The following is a 15,123-nucleotide window of genomic DNA, read 5'->3' as shown; positions in this document are numbered from 1 at the left end:
GCCCGAGTTTTCAATGAAACACTGGTACTAGCACATGCCATATCTGCAAAATAAGCAAGAATGTGGGTAAAATCCTGTTAATTCTTACTCCACAGGGTCACTCTCTACAAAAGAGCCACAGTCAATAAGTTAGGCCTACATATTACACACTAAAAAAGCGTACCCCTGACCCCGGGAACCTGTACAAAACATGCATGAAAATTGCCCAGATAGTGATCATAGGAAGTCTCAAAACTGTATGTATAATATATTGTATATATATAATGTATAATGTGTATTTATGTATATTTATTATTTAATGTATATTTACTATATATTTATTTTTAATATTATATTTAATGTATATATATAATTATGTATTTATTTTGTGTATATACAGCCCAAAAAATGGGAATTCCTATTTTTGCATGGGGGGAAATTCATCACTGGTGTGGCACCCCTAAATATTATTGGATTCCATTCAAATTTGGTGTGGTTTCCTTTGACACCAAAAGGAACAAAAATAGACCATGTCCCGGAGAGATTCTGCATTTTGCTTTTTTGAAGCCCACCCTAATATATATATATATATATATATATATATAGATATATATATATATATATATATATATATATATATATATATATATATACACATACATACATACATACATATACACATAAACATATATATATATATATATATATATATACATAAACGTATATATAAACATACATTCACACACACACACACACACACACACACACACACACACACACACACACACACACACACACACACACTTTGAGACCAGGCAGGTCTCCGTTCCATCCCCTGCATGTATGGAGATATCGGTCAACAACAACAACTTGTGCACACATATACATCTCTCTTGTAAAACAGATTCATTATTTACTTGCACTGTGCCTGTATTTATGTTTTCCGTCAATATATCAATCGATTTGCTAAACAAATTAATTTGCTCCAGACAAACGGTATTTTTTTTCTGCTAAAGGAGGTTCCATTTATGTCTCCAACTGATGACCAAAGACCCTGTCCAGAGTATAACGGCTACAGCCTTATGGAGAGACAACTGTAGTGATTGAATAAGATGCACAAGGCTTCACTATAACAAGATTTCACAACATGGTCTCAAGTTCCATGATCGAGGTCACACTAAAATGCTACCCAAACAAAATGTTCCTATAATAAACATGCTCGAGTGTCATTCATTTTGTGCATGTTTATTCCAGCACTATGGAGTTCTGAAAGCTGTTGTGCGTTTAGCAGGATTGCCTTGAGTTGGGAGCTTGCACTGTCCAGGTTTTACCACACTTATATCGTATGATGAATTTGCCAGGTGTGGTGTGTTATCCCATCGTGCGTCATGTACCATATGTTTTGTGTCGAGAAAAAAATGTACCCTTCTATTTCGCTATGATAATACGTCTGTGATTCAGCCAATATGTATGCAATAAACCCCATTGGCCGAATGGTAAACCTAGAGGGTGGGGTTCATGCGTAGAGAAGTCTTTGCAAAGTCTGCCAACCTATGTTGGCTGTATTGTGTGTTTATAACAAAAGTTGTACAAAACTACGTGACATTCCCCCGAGTAGGCCCGTTTATAGTAAAGCTTGAGTTTCTAAGCCGACCCAGTCAAGATGGAAATGGAGGCAAGGGGGTTTGCTCAGTTATCAATAAATCTGGTGGAGTGCTTGCTAAGTGGCTTAAGCACTCAAGCAAGCACTCCATTCTAAATCGTTCTTAAGGAACGGCTGGCTTGGCAAGTGATAGCTAGATGATTGATAACTGAACATACCCAAGATAATCTGTTTTATAGCTGGCTTTGTTTTTGGGTTCGCTATGAATTAGAACTTTTACATTCACTTTGTGAATTAGAACTTTTACATTCACTTTGTGAATTAAAACTTTTACAATCACTTTGTGAATTAGAACTTTTGCATTCACTTTGTGAATTAGAACTTCTACACTCACTTTGTGAATTAGAACTTCTACACTCACTTTGTGAATCAGAACTTTTACAATCACTTTGTGAATTTGAACTTTTACAATCACTTTGTGAATTAGAACTTTACCATTCACTTTGTAAATTAGAACTTTTATAATCACTTTGTGAATCAGAACTTTTACAATCACTTTGTGAATTAGAACTTTACCATTCACTTTGTAAATTAGAACTTTTCCATTCACTTTGTGAATCAGAACTTTTACAATCACTTTGTGAATCAGAACTTTTACAATCACTTTGTGAATTAGAACTTTACCATTCACTTTGTAAATTAGAACTTTTCCATTCACTTTGTGAATCAGAACTTTTACAATCACTTTGTGAATTAGAACTTTTACATTCACTTTGTGAATTAGAACTTCTACACTCACTTTGTGAATTAGAACTTCTACAATCAGTTTGTGAATTAAAACTTTTACAATCACTTTGTGAATTAGAACTTTTACATTCACTTTGTGAATTAGAACTTTTACAATCACTTTGTGAATTAAAACTTTTACAATCACTTTGTGAATTAGAACTTTTCCATTCACTTTGTGAATCAGAACTTTTATAATCACTTTGTGAATCAGAACTTTTACAATCACTTTGTGAATTAGAACTTTACCATTCACTTTGTAAATTAGAACTTTTCCATTCACTTTGTGAATCAGAACTTTTACAATCACTTTGTGAATTAGAACTTTTACATTCACTTTGTGAATTAGAACTTCTACACTCACTTTGTGAATTAGAACTTCTACAATCAGTTTGTGAATTAAAACTTTTACAATCACTTTGTGAATTAGAACTTTTACATTCACTTTGTGAATTAAAACTTTTACAATCACTTTGTGAATTAGAACTTTTGCATTCACTTTGTGAATTAGAACTTCTACACTCACTTTGTGAATTAGAACTTCTACACTCACTTTGTGAATCAGAACTTTTACAATCACTTTGTGAATTTGAACTTTTACAATCACTTTGTGAATTAGAACTTTACCATTCACTTTGTAAATTAGAACTTTTATAATCACTTTGTGAATCAGAACTTTTACAATCACTTTGTGAATTAGAACTTTACCATTCACTTTGTAAATTAGAACTTTTCCATTCACTTTGTGAATCAGAACTTTTACAATCACTTTGTGAATCAGAACTTTTACAATCACTTTGTGAATTAGAACTTTACCATTCACTTTGTAAATTAGAACTTTTCCATTCACTTTGTGAATCAGAACTTTTACAATCACTTTGTGAATTAGAACTTTTACATTCACTTTGTGAATTAGAACTTCTACACTCACTTTGTGAATTAGAACTTCTACAATCAGTTTGTGAATTAAAACTTTTACAATCACTTTGTGAATTAGAACTTTTACATTCACTTTGTGAATTAGAACTTTTACAATCACTTTGTGAATTAAAACTTTTACAATCACTTTGTGAATTAGAACTTTTCCATTCACTTTGTGAATCAGAACTTTTATAATCACTTTGTGAATCAGAACTTTTACAATCACTTTGTGAATTAGAACTTTACCATTCACTTTGTAAATTAGAACTTTTCCATTCACTTTGTGAATCAGAACTTTTACAATCACTTTGTGAATTAGAACTTTTACATTCACTTTGTGAATTAGAACTTCTACACTCACTTTGTGAATTAGAACTTCTACAATCAGTTTGTGAATTAAAACTTTTACAATCACTTTGTGAATTAGAACTTTTACATTCACTTTGTGAATTAGAACTTTTACATTCACTTTAAGTAAATTCATAAACAGGTGTCACGACAACAAACCATAACTCACACCACCTGCACCCCTCGACTTCCTTACGTCATTTGCATACGTCCGCCAAAACCTGGTTTGAATCATGCGCCAAAACCAAAGTGATATACCACATTAGCCACTATCACGCTCTTTCCACAATCGCCACAATAACCAAAACCCCTCTAAGAAAATCATACACAAACATTTATTACCAATTCAGTTCATTAAAACATCATACAAGCTCACCACCCCACCTCAACGTATGCATCAACCGCCACGCCACCTCAACCACAGCTTGGCCAATGCGCTGCCTCAACCACAGCTCAACCGAAATTCCGCCTCCATCACCGCCTCGAGCAATCACAGTCACCACATAGCTGCAGCAGATGCGCACCGCCACCTTCGGAGCAACGGGAAAGACGGCACGATGTGACATCTGTGGTTGGGCACGTCAGACCTGCATGCTCGGACCTTGATAGCACGAAGCACACATGCGCTAATCACGAAGGTAAACTTTGTTTCGTAGCCCTGACACTCCGTGTATCTGAAATGCCTGTTACCATGTTAGTGTTAGAGTCGCAGTGCACATTCACACCTCGAAGGAGCAGCCGGAAGCCACCCCATCAATGTTAAATGAAGAGCTCGACGCCATGACTAGTCCGGGGTGTAATGGCACAATTTTCGTGACTGAAAACTCATGAGGAGGGTGATGTCACTCGGGAAATAGTGTGTGCAGGGTGCACTGCAAATCCCGGCAACCATGCCTTGAGACGCACCTGATCCGCACCTAAGCTCTGCCCCTCTAAGCCACTATTTAAGTCGTGCAGTCCAGATGTGAGAGAGTGATTTTGGATTGGTTAGGTGGCATACGGTAACTTATGTTAGATAGGTAAGGAGTATAAGCTAAACTGCGTTACCTCAGTCCTTACCCAACAGCCCTTTTCAGGGCTACCAAATACTAAGAAAGAATCTGTCTTGAAATGAAAAGAAGAAAACCCTTCCCAATATGTTTCCTTATTTCCATCATCTACTTTCCATTTTTGCAGGTGATGTGAGGATGATCAGGAAATGTGTCCATACTTTTTTCCCCAAAAGGGTCAAAAATGGGGGTGTGCCTTGTACTCAAAACTTTACAGTCGTTTTTGGCCTAATCCCCTAATGGTGAAGAATCACTTTTAAATATTTGAATTATAAAAATTATTGTTTTTATAATTACAGATCTTCACCTAAGCCGAATCAGTTCATCCTTGTCATACACCCAACCTGTTCTCCATGTGCCGTCTGATACCGTCCATAACTTTTTTGATATCTGATCCTGGTCGCATACAGTGAGACAAACAGAAAGGGGTGAAAACATAACCTGCGTCCACCTTTGGCGGACAAAATGAGAAGTTGGGTCACCCGATCAAGATAAAGTTATTTAGACTTTAGTAAACCATTGTTACTTATTACCTCCCCAAACTCCGGTTACGGTGCCCCTTAGAGTCTCGAGAGGGAACACGGCAAAAATATTTGTTATTTTGAGTGTTCTAATAAACCATGGTAAAACCACTCCAATGCAATTGTAGAACAAAACAAATAATTGTATTAAGAACTCTCACATACACAATAATAACACTCTTAAAGAAAATACAATGAAAATATCACTTGCATCAAATGAACAATTCATATGATGGTACCATCATTCCCCAATGCTCTCAAAGCAATAAACTCACAATACACCAAAGATGATTGGAAGGTAACATTCCCCAAAGTCCGTTGACAAATCCCCACGCTGGTTGAAGGTCGAAGTCGTGCACAACGGCAAGAACAGGCAGTTATCGGCGCGGCTGCGAATGAGGAGTTATGAGGTGAGAGGTCAATATGGAAATTGAGCCGATATGGGAACCAACGGCGATCCACACGATGATGTTGATATGGGAATCCCAACGACAAAACACGAAGCACCAGGCGGACGGCCTCTTCAAGGAAAAAATGGCCGATCGGCCTGTAATGGGGGCTCTTGCTTTCCCGCCAACAATAGCTCACACTTGGTAATAAAACCTGAGACGCAGGTTTAATTGCAATCGCAATATAGGACGATGTCGCGGGCAATTCCTTTCACGGGAAGCCTCGACTAATTCGTGACCAATATCAAAAAAGTCTGCTCGCAGCCTCGATGCGACACACGGCTGTCTCTCTCCTGGCCGTCTCCTCTCCCTCTGATCTCCTCTCTCCTCTTCCGGTTTGTTTGCCGCATTTTTTCTTTTTCCTTCCTAAACATTTATTTTCACCTTTTACTAAAGTCATCTCCATTTCACACAAAAATCGTAACAACAGTATTACCTGAAACTAAAAATCCTACAAGTACATAATAGTAACAAAGGTGGAAGTGACGAATCCATAACACCATGTAGAAGATTGATGTTTAATACTGTAGCAAAAATTAACTTGCGTGGGTGTGCACCACGGCAATGATGGGCCACATGGCATCATTTCCCTGTTTGAGGTTGTGCAAGATTTTGCGACTACTTTCGCTCGGTGTAGTCCCTTGGGGACTGTGGACCCTTTGCACATTCATTTCCATTCTACATATGGAATGTAAATACTTGAATGCATTTGGTTCGATTCCCGACAAATAATTCACCTTCGAACGTCACGTGGAATGGCCGAGATGTAAGCCAACCTCCACCCATTCCCCCTCCAAGGGGAAAAAACACCCATTTCCCCTTGATACACTAGACGGCTAGAGCATCGTAATTTTTTTGTTTTAACATCGACTTGATTCAGAATTGCTTCTTTTTACGGCGCAGCACATAGGGCAAAGCCGTCTAGAACAGTGTTTGTCCGTCTGTATGTATGTCCCCTCAAACGTATACCAATCAGAGCTGAGGATCTGGTCACATGACAGGGTGATGTGATTACGTCTGATGTCATTACGGCGGTACGGCAGGTGACTCTCCACACTCGGCATTTTGATTCCAATTTTGTTCAGGCCGAACATATCTTCGAACCTGTCATATATCACAATCGCCATGCTCTACATTGACGTTTTTCATTCAGTGTGAAGCACAAACAAATCGATTGTTAAAATGATCATCAAATATCGAAAGCATCTGCGTTACGTCTCTTCCAACAAAACGGTACGTATAGGCCTTAGGCTTCATGCCTCACCTTCGGGCCGTTTCGGACAAATTAAGCCCAGGTTTCTTAATACTGTCGTGTATCGTTTCAGTCGTATCGTTTTCGTAATAGTAAAAATAATAATATAGTAATTATAACCATAACACTTTAACCCTAATGTCTTGAATACCAAGTTAATGGATTGAAGCGGTGTATGGTTCATGAATCAATGATAAGTGGTGTACAGTACTAATAACCGCGGAAGTAAGGAATTCGCCTCAGTTTTTTGATAGCATGTTATTAACCCAGTCCTTGTGAGGTATATAGATTACAGTAGATATTCCCTCAGTTCTGTAAGTAAAACTTATCTCACGGATGTCGGGATTCCTCCAAATTTCTTTGTTCAATGGTATAAATAGCATTTGCTAATAATGTGTTTGTGGTTTATAATATTTTACAAGCCCGGCTATGCTGCTGTTAGACTTTCGGTCTTGTTTTATTATGAGTTGACTTGGTGCGTGTTATAGTAATGTGATTACAGCAAATTTCGGGGCAATTGGCCCAAGGGTAAAGAATTATATAATACATAGACCTGAGTGGGCTAAGTGTCTCATGAAGTTGTAGTTCAGACCGATACTGATTTAGGTTATTCCCCCTGGGGAGCCCCCTGATTCCCTGGAAGGCTCCCTGATCTGAAATCGACAAAGATTCGAAAAATACGAAATCAGAAAATGTAAGACCGAGAAATTCTACAGACCACCGAGTAGAAGGGGTTTGGGGCAATTGGTTGGTAAATAAGGGATGAGTAGGGATCCGAAGTTTCAGGAGGTACCCCCTTCTGGGAGCACCAATGATCCAAAATCGAAGCCTGAGCAATTATGCGCTAGTCCTATCTCTGTAGGAATGGAGCGGAAAAAAAAAATGTCGGTCCCACCCGCTACATATAAAACTAAAGTTGGAGTATCTTCTCTAAAAAGTCACTTAGGCTTCATATGAGAGCCTAACTGGTCTGCTCAGCTGATTGTCTACGCAGGGATCACTTTTTGGTACTCCAGACCATGGCAATAGCAAAAAACAAAAAAAACAAAACCAAGATAGGTCAAAACTGGGAATTCATCTTCTTGTTCATCCTAATCATCTTCAGACGGCATATTTCTGAGCTGCCTCTCACAACGGCAATGACTCTGGTACCATCGAACAGAGTTTTACTTCATGCAGCACCCTTTGGTATCTAATGTTAATAGCTTGAAAGAATTCCCAGAAAATTATGCTAAATTACATTCCTTTTTTAAAGGACCAGAAAGGGATCTGAGGGCTGGGTGGGACTATGACTGTCAATCATCCTGATGGGTGGTGTCGCTTGACCAATTTGCCCATAGACACTATTTAGAATGTTAGATCCTCTATAAAGTTTGTAATACAACATTTGTAAATCAAAAGTAGAACCTCTGTATATAATTCTTGAAAAATTTTTTAAAGGGAAAGAGACAAGTAATAACATTCTTAACTAGAACAATGTGACTGTGTCGCCAATATGCCTCCGCATAGTCCCACAACAGGTAGATACCACAACACTCTGCATATGTACAGTCACGTGAAAAAGGAAGGACACCCCATGTAAAGTTTTGACTTTTTCAACATATTTCAACATACAGCTATTTGATCTTCATTTCAACAATATTGACAGATAAAGGTGATATAATATAACAAATATCATGAAACATTTACATTTTGTAGTCCATTGTATAATTTAAATAAACATAAATGCAAATTTCGCATGTGGAAAAAGTAAGTACACCCCTACATTTATCACTACTTCAAATACCTAAAATTAGAATCAGGTGCACCAGCTCAGGTGCAAATGATAAGAACATCGTTGGAGAGGATCTTGGAGGAACCTGTCTTATTTAAACCTCAGACATTTAGTTTGGTTTGCTCTTTGTTGTTGAAGTGTGCGGCGTCACCATGCCTCGATCAAAAGAGCTGTCTGAGGCCTTCAGAAAGAAGGTTATAGATGTCTACGAGTCTGGGAAGGGATTTAAAAAGATCTCCAAACAATTTGAAATCAATCATTTGACTGTCCGGAAGATCATCTACAAGTGGAGAAGTTGCCAAACAACTGCCAACTTGTTCAGGCCAGGCCGCCCCAGCAAGTTCATTGCGAGAGCAGCCGCAAGATGCTGAAAGAAGTCTCTAAGAACCCCAGAATGTCATCACGGGACCTCAGGTAGCTCTTGCCACTGTTGATGTGAAAATGCACGAGTCTACTATTAGAAAGATGCTGCACAAATTTGATCTGCATGGGAGGTGTGCCAGGAGGAAACCTTTGCTGTCCAGAAAGAACATCAGGGCAAGACTAAAGTTTGCCAATGAACACCTCGGCAAAGACCAGCACTTCTGGAACAATGTGCTCTGGAGAGATGAGTCAAAGGTAGACCTATTTGGCCACAGTACCAGAAGACATGTTTGGCAAAAACCAAAGACAGCATTTGACCACAAGAACCTGGAACCAACTATAAAGCATGGTGGTGGAAATATTATGGTTTGGGGCAGCTTTGCTGCATCAGGGCCTGGGCAGCTCACCATCATATAATCCACTATGAATTCTTCATTGCACCAGAGGGTGCTTGAGGATAATGTGAGGCCATCTGTCGGAAAGTTGAAGCTCAACCGAAGGTGGACCTTGCAACATGACAATGACCCCAAACATACCAGTAAATCCACCAAGGAATAGCTGAAAAGAAAGAAATGGAGGGTTCTGGAATGGCCAAGTCAAAGCCCGGATCTAAATCCCATCGAGATGTTGTGGGGGGATTTGAAACGAGCTGTGCATGCAAGAAACCCCTCAAACATCGCACAGCTGAAAGAATTCTGCATGGAGGAGTGGGCAAAAATTTCTCCCAGTCGATGTGAGACACTGCTAGACAGTTATAAGAAACGCCTACTTGAGGTTGTTTCTGCCAAAGGAGGTAATATCACCTATTAGAGCCAAGGGTGTACTTACTTTTTCCACATGCGAAATTTGCATTTATGTTTATTTAAATTATACAATGGACTACAAAATGTAAATGTTTCATGATATTTCTTATATTATATCACCTTTATCTATCAATATTGTTGAAATGAAGATCAAATAGCTGTATGTTGAAATATGTTGAAAAAGTCAAAACTTTACATGGGGTGTACTTACTTTTTCACGTGACTGTATGGGTAGGGGATCACATTTGTGAAGTTTCGTGTTGATCAGATAAGGTTCGTTTTTCTATCGAAGATGGCTGCCAAAACATGTGACCTATGACCACATCATTTTCAAACTATATGCAACAGTGCTGTTAGATGATATTTGTAAAATTTCGCATCGATAGGGTGAGCGGTTTCAGAGATATAATTATTTAATATTTTCCTTAAATTAAATACGGCTGCCAAACCATGTGACCTATGATGTCATAAATTTAATATTTCAATACGAATGGGTCATAGATCATGTGCATGCAATTTCTGATTTTTAGGATAAGGAATTCGATAAAAACATTTTTAGCTGGTATACCACTTCAACTATGATGTCATCATTATGATGCTTTTGTGCCCCATTGGGAGTACTTGACAATGTGCCAAGTGTAAAAAATTTCCATTCAGTGGTTTCCGAGAAATAGTTTTTTCATTATTTGCTTTTAATCCAAGATGGCTGCCATACCATGTGACCTATGACGTCACGATTATCATAAAAACATGCTGCATGGGTGTCGCTCCTACCCTGAAAGTTTTGTCTCAATTGGACATGTGGTTGCTGAGAAAAATGAGGTTTAGCCCATACGGAGAGACAACCCGAAAACATAATGCGTCTGGCGACGTTGTCGGCACTAGTCCTGTGTATACTATGTTTCATAAAAATGCAAAGGAATGTAGAGATGTTACTCCCAAAAATATGTAAAGAAGGTGGGGATGATCACAAGAAATTATCATGTGAAACCATCCATACATTTCTCTTTGATTGGTGATTGTCCCTAAAAAAGACAAAATTATATCACACACACACATACACACACCTTCTCTAGGACTTTTCTGGACATTTCTTGTGACCATCCCTACCTCGTTTATATAGTTTTTGGAAAAATATCCTTACATTCTTTTACATTATTTAAAAAATGGCTTTATTACCTGCACATATTGATCTGAAGTGACAAAGCCATCTTGGTAGTGGTCGCAAATGACTACTCTGCCCCCAAAGTACTATTTTTCGTCTGGATTAGTGTGCAAAATGATAGAATTCCATTAACTAAGCATTATAGTTATCAAATTAGTTCATCAAAACAATTCAAAATCATATGAAATTTTCTATTGGATATAAAGTTTACTCTAAACTTTATCTACCCCAACAAAACCTCCCAACTTCCGTTTTTTAGACTTCTCAACTTCCCTCCTCTCCCCCTTTTTTTTCTTCCCATCCCTTCTTCCTTCTCAATTCCAAAATCTGTTTTTTCTCAACTTGCTGCCCCTTCAGCAATGCCAGTGTGTCTTCCTTTCATTGTAACTACTTTGGAATTATTGTGGTTATTGATTTGAACAAACAGTGTATAAATTGTCCGTAACTCCAGCGAAATGTACCAGGGTGAAGGAATTTAGACATTTCCATTTTGCGGAATAAGAGGTCAACCGATGAAATATGTCAGTGGGTGACTGCAGAATGTATTGAACTTTAATTTCGATTTCTAAAAAACGACAAACTTTAGTTGACTTAAGAAAGTGACGTTGAGGAGACATTGAGGAAATTAACAAGAAGTCTTTGCTGCATCAGTGCTCGTATATATCCATGTTGTGATTTTGATGTGGATGATGATGATCATGTTCATGATGATATGAGGTGTGCAATGCAGAGCTCCTGCCAACATTGAACTCCATAAGCAAAGTGCGACACAATCGCGTCTCATTGCATTGTCTGCGAACGGGCAGCAGGAAATAGCTCCAAGAGGAAAAGGTCAGAGGTCAAGGGGACTCCTCGCGACATTTTGGAAAACAAGTAGGTGGGGATTCTGATTGTTCATGGTGTATATATATATATATATATACACACATATATATATATATATAAGGTAGAGTATTTGCCAAGGGCTTGGACATCGAATGAGTGATGTGTGAAGGAAGCTTCAGCACAGGACTTCGTTAAATAGCAAAAAGTTTTGAAATTGGAAGCAAAAAGTTTGTGAGGAATTTGTTTATTTGGAGGCAAGGGGGGGATTCGGCGTGCAAAGGTGGGGGTAGTGCTTAGAGGGTGGAGGTTTAGTAGGGCGTTGTAGGAGATTGGGGTGGGATATAGGATGTAAAGAAACCGAATGGGCAGAATTTCCTGCTCAGAACATCCTGGGCTGAGAGCAACTGTAAAAGTCTTGGATCTGGTGTGGCAAAGAGCTTCAGAGGTTTCGATGAAGACGGACGAAAAGCGTGCCAACAATTTACAACCTGTGCCTGAGACTATGATGTCACTCCATCTCCAGGAGCTCTCACGATCTGATCTGTATCGACGTCGTCTCAGCCGACCCGGAAGCTTCAGGTATTTGGCTTGTATAGTTGCTTGGAGAGATTTAAGATTGGGATGAAAGTTGAAATGTGGCAAGAAGTTGCAGAATACTTCTTGAAAGTTTTTATGCTTGATCATTCAAAAATGGTTATTCTTTAAAATATTGAATCCTTACTCAAGTCTCAATAGATGGCATGACGATAAGCCTGAGTCCAAGAATTGTGCAGGTTTTGATTCGAGTCAGGTGTGACTTGGAAGCCTCAGGTTCAGTGGCCTTCTATTTTTCCTTATGGTAAAAATTTTTTTATCACCCTTTCCCCAATTTCTGCTCTGAACCCTATCACTCCCACCCTCCCCTTACTGCTATCTCCTTCAATATCTTTCCCTTCTCCCACTCCTCCCACATTCCCTACCCTCATTTCTCTCTCCTAATACTTCTCTTTTTTGTATACAAGATCGAGGCTCGTGTAGGAGCTAACATTGATCACAAAAAGACAAACTGACACATAAAACATATGATAAAGGGAGCGGGAGACAAGGTGGAGAGCAGGGACATCGGGAGATCTGTGGGAGGGAGAGGGCTTGGGGGGGGGGGGGGGGGGTGGGAGAGGTAAAAAAAAACACATGGACACTGCTCGGACTTCCAGGAAAGAAGTCTCTTTCTCTTCCTTTTAAAAATTTGAGTGAATTCAATTTACCCTCCACCCCAATCCCCATGCATATTTACCCCAATCCACATGCAATCCCCATGCATACCTCCACCCCAATCCCCATGCATATTTACCCCAATCCACATGCAATCCCCATGCATACCTCCACCCCAATCCCCATGCATATTTACCCCAATCCACATGCAATCCCCATGCATACCTCCACCCCAATCCCCATGCATATTTACCCCAATCCACATGCAATCCCCATGCATACCTCCACCCCAATCCCCATGCATATTTACCCCAATCCACATGCAATCCCCATGCATACCTCCACCCCAATCCCCATGCATATTTACCCCAATCCACATGCAATCCCCATGCATACCTCCACCCCAATCCCCATGCATATTTACCCCAATCCACATGCAATCCCTATGCATACCTCCACCCCAATCCCCATGCATATTTACCCCAATCCACATGCAATCCCCATGCATACCTCCACCCCAATCCCCATGCATATTTACCCCAATCCACATGCAATCCCCATGCATACCTCCACCCCAATCCCCATGCATATTTACCCCAATCCACATGCAATCCCCATGCATACCTCCACCCCAATCCCCATGCATATTTACCCCAATCCACATGCAATCCCCATGCATACCTCCACCCCAATCCCCATGCATATTTACCCCAATCCACATGCAATCCCTATGCATACCTCCACCCCAATCCCCATGCATATTTACCCCAATCCACATGCAATCCCCATGCATACCTCCACCCCAATCCCCATGCATATTTACCCCAATCCACATGCAATCCCCATGCATACCTCCACCCCAATCCCCATGCATATATATATTTTTAATTCCCCTAATAGTATTAAAAGCTCTTCTTGTGACTTATGAAAAGGTCTTGCAGGTGGTTATGCGAGTTGTCTTTTGCTCCTTTGATGCATCTTATTGTTTCCTCTACATTGCATGGAGACCTGCAGTAAAGCCTTTGTCCACCGGATAGACTTTAAAGACCCACGTCCTATTACTTGCGACAGGAAACAAGTGCTTGTTGGAACTTCAGTCCATGCAGATGGTTATACAAAAAAATTGGCAACAGAATAAATCCATTGCATACTCAGGATATGAACGCCTCATCTGTGATAAGATGCGAAGAGGATTTTCAAAAAATTTATTTCCATTTATGTCCAACAACAACTTAAAGTCAAGCATGGATGCCCAAACCCTTCACACTATGTTTCAGCAAATTGCTCTCACGACTTGTAAGGAAGAGCAGGTTTCGGGGTATTGGGTATCATCAGTTAACAATGAAAGGTGATATTGAAATTCCTAAAATTGTACAAAGGGGATGGAGAAATCAGGTGTGGACCAATAATATATCTGGATAGCAATGGCAGACATAGATGAAGTATTTCTGATGAATACCCAGCCACGTTTTTACAGTAGATTACAATCTGAAACTAGAACCGGTGCTCGTACAGTGCGTAGTTTCACTTCACGAGTTCATTCTGAACAAAAATACCATTGTTAACTGAACAAGCCAGCTACTATTATGGCCCTCGGCTATTTTGGTCCATATACCAATATCATCCATGCAACCTGTTATGTCACATAGTTTTTTGGCATTGATTATACAACACACAACAACATGCATTTTAAAGGCCATTTTCCCTGCTAGAGCAGGGGTTAGCCTTGCGGTCCCCATGACAATCTTCTCCATTTTGCCCTATTTTCTGCATCTCTCCTTGTTAACCGCCTTGCCCGCATTTCTTCTCTCCACCATCTTTAGCCAAGTCTTTCTCGGTCTTCCCCGTCCTCTACTTCCTTCTACATTCATTTCCAACACTCTTCTCAACCAGTCACTTTCATCCTTCCTCAACACATGACCAAACCATCTCAACCTGTTCCTCTTCACAGCATCAATCACAGGCTCGATTCTCATCATCTTTCACAATTCATCATTTGTCTTCCTCTCTCTCAACGATACTCTGCACATCCACCGAACCATTCGCATTTCCACACTTTCCAACCTTCGTTGCTGCTCTACGTTCATTACCCAT

At 39.5% G+C, this 15,123-nt stretch overlaps 1 protein-coding gene across 2 annotated transcripts in view; it reads left to right on the top strand.

Moving 5' to 3' along the window:
• Positions 1–15,123, top strand: part of LOC137435146 (LIM and senescent cell antigen-like-containing domain protein 1) — an 80,195-nt gene that overhangs the window by 2,387 nt on the left and 62,685 nt on the right. The window contains exon 1 of one of the 2 annotated variants that reach the window (XM_068128671.2): positions 12,185–12,417. The exons of the other annotated variant lie outside the window; for it this stretch is intronic. Coding sequence (XP_067984772.1) covers positions 12,200–12,417 — 218 coding nt within the window. The 5' untranslated portion in view covers positions 12,185–12,199. Of the gene's footprint in view, positions 1–12,184; positions 12,418–15,123 lie in introns of those variants that run through there. 2 annotated transcript variants of the gene reach the window in all.

This window comes from Myxine glutinosa, chromosome 9 (genome assembly GCF_964187855.1).
Source record: "Myxine glutinosa chromosome 9, kmMyxGlut1.1, whole genome shotgun sequence".
NCBI classification, from domain to species: Eukaryota; Metazoa; Chordata; class Myxini; order Myxiniformes; family Myxinidae; genus Myxine; species Myxine glutinosa.
The sequence above is the reverse complement of the archived record's forward strand: the minus strand, read 5'-3'. Positions and strand labels throughout refer to the sequence as shown.